Source organism: Bidens hawaiensis, unplaced genomic scaffold (assembly GCF_021521415.1).
Source record: "Bidens hawaiensis isolate Kalapana, Puna unplaced genomic scaffold, B.hawaiensis_p1.1 tig00033846_1, whole genome shotgun sequence".
Lineage (NCBI taxonomy): Eukaryota > Viridiplantae > Streptophyta > Magnoliopsida > Asterales > Asteraceae > Bidens > Bidens hawaiensis.
This window is the reverse complement of record NW_027495823.1, coordinates 156,849-168,363: the sequence shown is the minus strand read 5'-3', so window position 1 is coordinate 168,363 and position 11,515 is coordinate 156,849. Positions and strand designations below refer to the sequence as shown.

Sequence of the window (11,515 nt, the reverse complement as noted above, 5' to 3'; positions counted from 1 at the left end):
GTTTTCTTCCTGAGTTCGGACTAATCCGTCTGTCAGGGTATTTGCTAGCTCAACTGTTTCTTCAATAGTTTGAGGTCTAGCTGACTTTACCAGATCACGGATTTCACTTACTAATCCCCATAAAAACGAGAAATTAGCACTGATTCTGGCGAAGTCAAAGCCGATACCATTATTGCATATTCGAAGAATTTTTTCGTATACTCACGACACTTCACACCTTCCATCTTGTGGTTTAAGAACATAGTAGCAATCTTTTCTCTTTCATGAGGAGGACAAAATTTCCTTTCTACTATTTCTTTAAATTCTTCCCAGATCATAGTATAAACTATGTGACTTCCTTTTGATAGGAGGACGGTGTTCCACCATTCCATTGCTTCATTAATGAAGAGGTTAGAAGCATACAATATTTTATCTTCTTCAACACATTTACTGATTCTTGTAATAGCTTCTGTCTTTTCTAACCAGCGTAGTGCAGAAATAGGTCCTTCTTTTTCAGAGAATTCGGTTGGTTTACAGACCAAGAAATTTTTGTAAGTACAACCGTGAACTTTTGACTTTTTGGATAATGGTATGCTATTTCCTCCATTCACACTATTACTAGCTTCGGTGTTAGACTTTCGTTTATTACTCTCTGTCTTATGCCTAATTATAGAACCGGGTTGCTTAATGGCATCAGAAATGAGAAGAATTGCTTCAGTGATTTTATGAGCTATCATATTTCAATAGCATTCATATTTAGACGATTTTCTTGATTATGAATTTCATGATTATGCTCATTTTCGCGATTGTGCTCGTTTTCGTGGTTGTGCTCATTTTCGTGATTGTGCTCATTCGACATTTGAATTACATATAAGAAAGGAATTATTAATATCATAATCAAATAATAAGGTAAGCAAGATATTAATAACACATAAGCATAAATAACACATAGGCACAGAATATGTCAAAATCGTCGATCTTTGCGACATTTACTCTTTTTATATATATAAATATATGCATCACTATATTTTACATCTACACACTATATATATATGCGTCACTACACACTTTTCTTATATACATACACACCTTTTTTTTACATCAAAGAAATTACGATAATGAACATATAAATATTATATATATGGTTTATATGTATGGTTCTCGGTCGTAGTACTTCCAGGTTAAGTTCTCCCCCATATTTCTTATTCTATTCCCAGTATCTATTAATTCTTCCCTGTAATGGCGGAGCTCAGCCGTCATTTTTGGTGTCATGTTGGGGTAGCTGGAGGTTTCAGCTTGGAATGGTGCATATGGATTTGTCATCATCGTTTGATATTGCCAATCATTTGTCCACCATTCTTCCAACTGAGCTTGGCTGATAATATCATCAGAGGGGAGTGTGTTATTTGGGTCATGGGATGGCATATTAAGGTTGCTGGAACTTGCTACACCTGTATCATTGAATATCGGTTGAAAGATTTCACATTCATCTAGGCATCTGTCTAGTCGCTCCTGCATTGGTATTGTTGACAGGGGTGGTGGTAAAGTTGGTGGTTCAATTGTTTGTGGTTGAGTTGATTGTTCAGGTTGTGGTTGAGTTGGTTGTTCAGGTTGTGGTTGAGTTGGTTGTGTGGTTCTTCCTTACTTATATTTTCTCAATCCCCGTTGCCAGTCTTTGAGCCTTCTACTTATTTTGGGTTTTGGTTTTTCTACAGGTTGTGCTTGAAAGATCATGGGTTCAAGGTGTTGTTAACTAGATTCTCTTTCTTCCATACCCGCAGTATTAACGAATATGTTTTTGAAAGCTTCAACTAGCTCACTCATGTTGTTAATCAAAAACAATAAAACAACGATCTCCAAATGAAAATAATACTTATTTTCACGTGTGTTTAAAATCTTATATGTATGGTTAACACATAGGTTAATGCATGTATTTCCTAACTCTAAATTTTAAGATTAGGTATTATTAAAATACCCATATTTCTTAAACCAGTGGCTCTGATACCACTTCAGTTGTCACAGCCCCCGACCCCTACACCCTGGGAGGGAAGCCGTGAACATTGATTGGTGGTATCGGTGTTTATTAAATTATTTTACAACGGAAAATTTCATCAGAACAGTAGTTAGGAAAAATGATCAAAGTTATAAAAACACCATGATTGTTATTAAAATAAACTGGGAATTTAATCCATTTTGATACAAACATAATTTTTATAGGGTTAAACCCTAATTTACAAAACACGTTTCTTTATTCTTGTGACAAGCCACTTATTTAAGCTGGAAGCCCGCATGCATCATTCCTTTGTCTCTAACAAGTCACCTGAAACATGTTTAAGATATTTGATCAGCAAGAAATACTGGTGAGTACATTCATTTGTAAATGACACATTTTACAGTTACAGCATTAAGATGTTTTTACACTTGCCTACTTACAAATTACCAAAAAGTACTTGTCACTCGACCGTATCTATGACTGTGGTCATATTACTTATTGGCTAACACTTGTCCAATAAGTAACGTGTAATAGCCCAGTAGGCAAGCCTTGTATACAAAACCCCACAATACCAGTAGTAACCATCCCATAAGTCTGCAGAGACTTAATCACTGTAATGTATATAAAATACTTTAAAAATATATTTGAAAACATTTAAAACATTTGTCATAAAATCAACGTACTTAAGTAAATGTGATCATACTATATGAGTATAGACGAGAATGTTAAGAATTACAATTCTTATGAAAATGTAAAAAAATAGATATGGACCCCTTCATATTGATATAAAATCAACGTACTTAAGTAAATGTGATCATACTAGATGAGTATAGATGAGAATGAGATACCAAACTACCAAACAATAAAATAAACACTTAAACACATAGAGCATAATCATAAAACATGTAATAATCACACATAAACATAAATTGAATTGTGTTTTAAACAGATGTGAAAATAAAACTCGAATAGTACATAAGGTATACATGATACCCCCAAAATATATAAAGATGAAAAATGCTATAAAAAAAGTAATAAGGCTAATCTTAGTTTGTGTTTGGTGAATATTTAACTAAGGATTATAATGTTACGATGATATGATAACTTGTATTTGAAAAAGGAAAAAAAAATGAAAACAGAATTGGACAACTTGTTATCCAGAATTGATAAATTAAATAAATAATATGAAACAATTCCCAGAAATTACAAAAAACTCCAGTCAACTTTCATTTAGAAAGTTTGGTCAGATTCAAACACGAGATTGGCAAAAACAACCATTCTTCTAAATTGATACAAATATGTGCACTGATTTTAAAATAACGATTGTAATGTCATACAAAAGAACAAAAATACAAATAAATAATAGTTAGAACGGCAACTTAATAAATTTAATAATAGGATTTGGTCTTGCATCGTTCCAATTTGTTATTACCAAGTTATTGTTCAACCTTTGTCGAATAATTCTGCTGTCAAATCTGGAACGTTGTAAATAAAAAATTTTTTGATGCTTTGTAATGGATTTTGATAAAGAAAAATTTATGAACCACTTTTGGTATAATAAATGGAATATGTTTGGTCATGTATCATCAAAATCCTTATGGTTCATGAATTAAAATAAATTAAACAAAACAAAAACTTCAATAATGTAAGAACTTGTGAAAGGGTGAATACTGAATATCAGCTTCCAACATTTGGTTCATTGTCTCCTCCATAACACACACCATGGTGTACAAATTATGTGGAATCCTTGACATGATTATATTATGGTTTTAGAATCATTATAGACAAAAAATAAAAATAAGAGAGAACAAAGACAATATGATGAAAATGAAGAAAATAATTGCAAACCTTATTTGAAGGAATGTTTTAGGGAAAGAAGAAGATATGAATGAGCAAAGAAAATAAGATGAAAATAAAGGGTATTTATAGTTGCAATTATAAGGGAGTTAAATAGGTAAGTATTTGAGAGAAAGTTGTGTTTAGAATATGCTAGAAGATGTTTTTCTATTAATCAAAAATGCCAAGTAAAAATATTTAGGATAAAAATTAATTTTTGATAACCATAATTATTTATATTACATGTTAAAATATTTATTTATACATAACTAGTTCAACGTGTCAAATTAACGATTACACATGTAAACAATGAACTAAATATAGATTCAAGTATTTATATATAAGAAAATAATGTTAATAACTTTAACTGAATAATTGATTATTCAATAATAATAATATAGATGATGAGTGAACACATAATTAAATTTGATCATGTAATCACGCAAAGAACAAGTTTTCGTAGAAAGATTAAAAATTGACAGTTTTAACCCTAGACTTTTATTAAAGTATAAATTACGTAAAATAAGGTATCGATCAAGTAAAAGAAATTAAAAGAAGATCCAAAAATTTAAACGGGTCGAGTTTTCGGGTTTGAAAAATTAACGAATGTTACAATTTTCATACAGGCGGGTCCGTTGACTTGCCTGATATTTCATTTTCCGGATTATCCCATCCTACATTTTGCTTATGTTGGATTCATTCGACTTTTCTTGTTGGGGGTAGTTGTAGTTTGGGTATCGTCACGAGTTTTGAAATTGTTGAGGGTGTTGGTATTGCTGCAAGTTGTATAGGTCATACATATAGTTCACCTACAGATTGATGAATCCTAAAGGTTGGTTCGGTGGAGTTGATATTGATTGTATGTTTTGGCATTGGGGCGGAATTTGACTCACAAATGCACCGGGCCCCATTTGAGACAACATTTGTTGATTTAGTCCGCGATTACAAGAGCTGCCAACTCTTGCTTTCTATAAGGCCCTGTTACCGGTGTCCTACTTTGGACGTTGAATTTACTCATAAACACAGTTCTAAATATCAGAGTTAATTAAAACTTTCGCGGAATATAAAAACTTCAACCAAAATATATTACATAACTTTCAAATTTTGTCTTATCAAACATTTATATCCATTTAAACATAAAACATAGTCTTTAAAACACCATAACATTTCCTTGAGATGTCATTATCTTCAATTCCATGTCATGTGTCCTCATCAAGCGAGCTGTCTCATTATACTCACTTGCGTGCATACTAAAAGTCAGCTACCCTGAGTGAGTTCTAGTTAATCATACATCATACAATACATACACTTACCTTCAATTCTGCATCCGAAGATACACAATAAGTACCTTACTAATTTACTTTCATTACATACATTCATACATACGTTCATACTTTATTACTTCTATACTATATGCTTATTGTCCTTTCTATCTCAGATATTATAAGGGTCTGATCCCTTCCTTTTGTATCTCAAATATTATTAGGGTCAGATCCCTCTTTCCTTGTCTATCTCAGATATTATTAGGGTTTGATCCCTTACTTGTCTATCTCAGATATTATTAGGGTCTGATCCTTCTTTCCTTCTTTATCTCAGATATTATTAGGGTCTGATCCCTTACTTCTCCATCTTCGTGCATACTGTCTTTCCATACCCGTAACATACGTATACTTTCTTTAATCATTCATACATACTCATATGTCGTACATATATCTATCATACACATTCATCTTTCATATACATACATTCCTTGTCAATACGTGCAATATCCGAAGATCGTTCACGTACCGACAAGTTTTCATTCACATTCAAGACATATATAAATAACATATAAAAAATACATGACATACACTTACCATTTAAGGTAAGTGTATTAACTATCACATCGAGTATGCACACAGCCCCGAAAACATAACAATGAATGGGGCTAGAAATTCACCTGGATTCTGTTACGTTCTCCGTTCACTGTTATTCCTTTCTTTAACCGAGCTCTGCTAACTGTATATTAATCACGTGTATCAATACTTTTCCTAATTACATTATTCATATTTCAGCTAAAATGGCTAAGTCTGGTCTATTCTAATGGTCTTGTTTTAGAATACAATTTACTTAGAATATTTGCATACCTTGTATTTGAATGATATTAGAATACATTTGTGTTAGCATACATTTGTATTCTAATATCATGTGATTAGAATACATTAGTATTCTAATGGCATGTGATACATTTGTGCTAGCTTTCAACTTGTATTAGAATACCTTTGTATTCGAATGGTATATGATTAGAATACAATTGTATTCTAATGATCACATTGTAATCTAATGATACATTGTAATCTAATTCATTAATTGTAATCTAATGATAGATTGTGAACTAATGATACATTGTAATATAATTCATGAATTGTAATCTAATGATAGATTGTAATCTAATGATACATTGTAATCTAATTCATGAATTGTAATCTAGTGATATATTGTAATCTAATCATGATACATTGTAATCTAATTCATGAATTGTAATCTAATGATCATATTGTAATCTAATGATACATTGTAATCTAATTCATGAAGTGTAATCGAATGATAGATAGTAATCTAATGATACATTGTAATCTAATTCATGAATTGTAATCTAATGATAGATTGTAATCTAATGATACACTGTAATCTAATTCATGAATTGTAATCTAATGATAGATTGTAATCTAATGATACACTGTAATCTAATTCATGAATTGTAATCTAATGATAGATTGTAATCTAATGATACATTGTAATGTAATTCATGAATTGTAATCTAATGAAACATTGTAATCTAATTCATGAATTGTAATCTAATGATAGATTGTAATCTAATGATACACTGTAATCTAATTCATGAATTGTAAGCGAATGACCCATTGTAATCGATTCAGGGTATTGTAATCGAATGACCCATTGTAATTGATTCAGGGTTTTGTAATCGAATGACCCATTGTAATCGATTCAGGGTATTGTAATCGAATGACCCCTTGTAATCGAGTCAGGGTATTGTAATCGAATGACTCATTGTAATCGATTCAGGGTATTGTAATCGAATGACCACTTGTAATCGAGTCAGGGTATTGTAATCGAATTGTTTATTTGTAAGCGAATATAAACAATGTAATCGATTTTGAGGGTTGTAATCGAGTCTAATAATTGTAATCGAATGACCTTAACTGTTAAGGTCTGTGTATCACCATTATTATCGTATATCACGATCTTAACACTTAATATTGCTCGGTATTAACCCATGGATATTTCCTTAACCGTTTTTGGCCAAAACTTGACCCGAGTGACCATAAAGCTTGGACCTTTATGGTCCAAAACATTCAAAAACTAGATCTAGGGTTTCTTTTATGAGCCGTGTATGACCACGAGTTCGTTAAGTCCATTTTAAACATCAAGTTTGTAACTTTATGGTTCATCTAGACCCGATCTATTATAGAGCTAAGTTTCATAACAAACCGTTCATAAAAACGCAACCTTTAAGGATAAAGAACATACCTTTATGTGTTCGTTAGGTCACGGTTAGCTTAGTTATGAACTACAATCTTGTATCTTGCTTAAATATCCAAGATCTATCAATATTTTGCTTGGTTTTGGTCTTGGATTCTCGTTCTTGCTTGCGGCCGTGAGGGGTGGTGTATGTGTGTGTTTTAGAGTGTGTAGGGAGGCTATGGTGCGGAGATTGATAGAAATATAAAGGATTAGGGTTTAAGAGGTATTTATACTCCCTTAAGCCCACGGATCTAAAGCCCATCTTTCCTTTTTGGTCAATACTTATTCCATTTAATTGGCCTACTTAACCTTCTATCTTAATTATTTTATTAATTCTTTATTATTTCTCTATTAATCCGAGTAAACTATTACGCCATAATTAAATAATGTATTAAATATTATTCTAGGAAATTTTGAAATGTTACATTTTCTTCGAGCCTTTAGCTTTCCGTGAAAGATCAATGAATTTGTGTGTAAAATGTGTAGAGAGAAAAGAGAACGAATTTGTTTGTAGCATATGTTAATTGCTTAGGTTTATATAAATTAAAACTAATTGTTTTTTTTCCTCTAAATGATCGTTGAAACGGTTATATGACCGTTGAAATAAGCGGGATGCTTGACACCACTATCCCGAGCCGAATAAAAATGTTAGGCACCACATATCCCAGGGTGATGTTCCCTCCGGTACCGAAACAACACCGCACGTTTAATGTTGCTTTAAAACGTAGGATGCCGAGGCCTAGGGGAGCAAATTATTTTATCCAAAATATATTTCCTCATAAATACACACACATTTTTCTCTCTCACGTACACATTTTTCCTTTATTTTTTGCAGGCGAGGGGTTAATTAATGTCCACTCCCTCTTCCTTCACTTATCCTCATCGCCTGATCTCATCAATCTCACCCTATTTAACTTATGATTGTTATTCACCCTAATTCATCATAACCCCATCTGTTAATATAATATAATAATAATAATAATATAATATCATTTCTGTAGAATTCACCTATGGAGTTTGATGACCATGAAGAGCAAGAAGAAGAGGTCAGAATTCATGTTATGAACTCCACCGGAATCAGGAAAACCGGTGGCAGTGGTTACCGGTATAAAGAGTGTTTAAAGAACCATGCTATAAACATTGGCGGCCACGCACTGGACGGATGTGGAGAGTTTATGCCGGCCGGAGACGACGGCACACTGGACGGACTTAAATGCGCCGCCTGCAACTGCCACCGTAACTTCCACCGTAAGGAAGTGTTAACCCAACAACCACTGCATCCCCACCACCGGTATAATATCAATCCACCGCCTTACTACCAACACCACAACTGCCCAGCTGGGTACCTCCACATTACACCGCCACCGCTAGCTCTGCCGTCAACTGAAGATCTGGAAGAGATCTCAAATCCTAGCTCTAGCGGCGGCGGCGGTGGTGGTGGTACTGGTGGTGGTGGTAATGGTGGTTTGAAGAGTAAGAGGTTTAGGACGAAGTTTACGGTGGAGCAGAAGGATAAGATGCTGGCGTTCTCGGAGGCGTTAGGATGGCGTATTCAGAAGCATGATGAAGGTGCTGTGCAACAGTTTTGTGAAGAAACTGGAGTTAAAAGAAATGTTCTTAAGGTTTGGATGCATAATAATAAGCATACAGTTGGTAATAAACCCTAGGGTGCTTCAAAACATGTTTTTTAGTTGGTTGGTAATTAGAAGTTTTGTTGTGTGATGATGATATTGTAATCTTTAACTTATCGAGCTGAATGTTATATAATTAATTAATCATTTAATCGTTTTGATTTTGGGTTGAATATGAATATCAGAATATATATGTTCATACATGTGATAATTATTATCATGCATCTTCAAGTTCAATAAGTTTATGTTTATGTTTGATCAATAATAATATTGAGAAATTAAGAAATGTAATGTAGAGAGAGAAAGAGAGGTGTGTGATGACGAAATCAGAAGAAGAATGAGGAAGACGTGTTAGACATGCAAGGGTAGCTTCTGTCATCATCTCCTTAATTTGGTTAGATGTATGGCATTAAAATCATTGCAATCAACCAACTGTAAATGCTAATCTGGATAAACATGGAGGAGAAGATGATGATAATGATAATGAATGTGCATGGGGTTCAGCATCCAACTAAACCACCGTAATTAGATTAACATAATGTACATATTTACATGAAAATAATAAAAAGAAAAAATATAACTTTTGTTAACTACATGGATGGATGAAATTTATGTAATCCAACTAGGCCGCAGTTAAGTTCTAGTCGGCGGTCTAGTTGGGTTAGGTTTTGACCAAAATTCATAAAACATCAACATGGATTATTAGTTGGTTGTCAGGTTTTGGTTAAAATCTTGGATGAAAGGTTATGCCGTTTGAATTAAAGCTTCTCGTTTGGTTAAAATTTTAAACTTAGTAGTGCGACTTTGTGATATTTGAGTAAAAATGCTCGTCATGTCACCATATATACGACTTACTTTTATCAAAACCATAAACGCACCGCTTTCTTCTCCCGCTCTTTCTGTATAATTCGTTTGGCACCGCTGAAGGATGCCACATAAGCTTTAAAAAACGCATTAAAACACCTATTGGCATGCTATATTAGTTTGAATTTGTTTTCACGTATCACTTGAACTAGATATTTCAGTCTTTTCTGCTATATTAGTTTGAATTTTAAAATCGGCTTTAAAATCATTTGAAAGGAAATAATTGGTTATGATTATAGAAAACATTATTTAGTGATGTTATGATTCTAGAAAAAATTAATTAATTAATTATGTGGCAATTCTATAGATGAAAAACGGATGACTTGGAAGCTTTTGTGGACATGATAGTTGAATGTCATGTGGATATCTTGTATTACTTTAGTAGTAATGATCGGCAGTTGAAATTAAAATGTATACACAATTTATAATATAATATATAAAACCCATAAGTACATCTAAAAGTATATTTTTTTCCATCGTTTTAAATCCAATATGAATGTTTAGATAATAACTTAATGGTAGAATTGTTTTGAGACACGATAGTTGACCATGAAGCATAGTATTTGGTACATGCACTTGATGGGATCATGTTATAATGTTTAGTGAATTATTTGTGTGTTGGGTGAGTGGGTTATTGGGAGAAAAAAATGAAGGTTGTCGGGCGCAATATATCCCTACATAATTTATAGAAATTGTACCTTGCAAGGGTGGTAATTTGATAGATGGAAAAAAAAAATTAATTAAAATAACTAAAAATGAAAAGTGGTAATGGGCTAAAGATTGACTCTCACACGTATGCTTAAGTCTTAAATTTTGAGTTAAAGAGTTTAAATGAGAATCTTGTTAATATATATTTTTTTTTTGCTTCTCTCTTTCATATGTACTTATAAACATCATTTGTTAAACAATGCATATTTATTAATCAAGAGATGGAATGTTTGAGTCCAGTAATAAAAACGTACATAGGTGTATAACAATTTACGTTAACTACGTAATAATCAAGAGATGGAATGTTTGAGTCCAGTAATAAAAACATAGGTGTATAACAATTTACGTTAACTACGTAAAAATTATTATGCAAATATACCATTTAACACATGATTTAATAAAAGAATATGTTTATTAATTGATTAAAACCAAATGTTGTAAATTGTTTCGTGTGTGATCATTTGAGAACTCACTTGAGTAGTTGAGTTGTAAGAACTCGAGAGCAGGGCCGGCTCAACCCTTTCAAGGGCCTAAAGTGAATTTATGAGTTGAGGCCTTTATTCATAAAAAAATGTTATTTACCTAATAGTTTCTTTACAAAATAAAATATTCAATTAAAGTAGTTACCATTCAAATTGAAGATAAAATCCTAGTTTCCTGCATATACAAGTAAGCAACTCAATCCCCTGCTCCAAAAGTGCAGAAATTTCAACTTCATGAACTCTCGTCCCGCAAACAAAGAGGTCCAATAGGTTTTAACAGTTAGCTGTCAAATGAAGAAAAAATTAGTAGTCCACATGAACTAATAGCAAAACAAATTTTGTTTTCCTTTAGTTGTAATTGAATGACAGTTTTTTATACTTGTGAACAACCTACTACAACATAACAAATGTCATAATTTGCCATATTTCTTTTTGTAATCTTTTTTACATATTTAAATGCAAATAAATTTTATTAAGTATGTGAAAAATAGATGGGC

At 32.4% G+C, this 11,515-nt stretch overlaps 1 protein-coding gene across 1 annotated transcript; it reads left to right on the top strand.

Moving 5' to 3' along the window:
• The first annotated feature begins 8,127 nt into the window (after positions 1-8,127).
• Positions 8,128-9,084, top strand: LOC143585436 (zinc-finger homeodomain protein 1-like). Its single transcript, XM_077067224.1, has one exon. It carries the CDS (start codon positions 8,344-8,346, stop codon positions 8,998-9,000), a length of 657 nt encoding a protein of 218 aa, XP_076923339.1. The 5' UTR covers positions 8,128-8,343; the 3' UTR covers positions 9,001-9,084.
• Positions 9,085-11,515: the final 2,431 nt, after the last annotated feature.

Bases quoted from the DNA above. Each gene is read 5' to 3' on its own strand.
- LOC143585436 (XM_077067224.1), top strand. From the start codon at position 8,344: ATGGAGTTTGATGACCATGAAGAGCAAGAAGAAGAGGTCAGAATTCAT.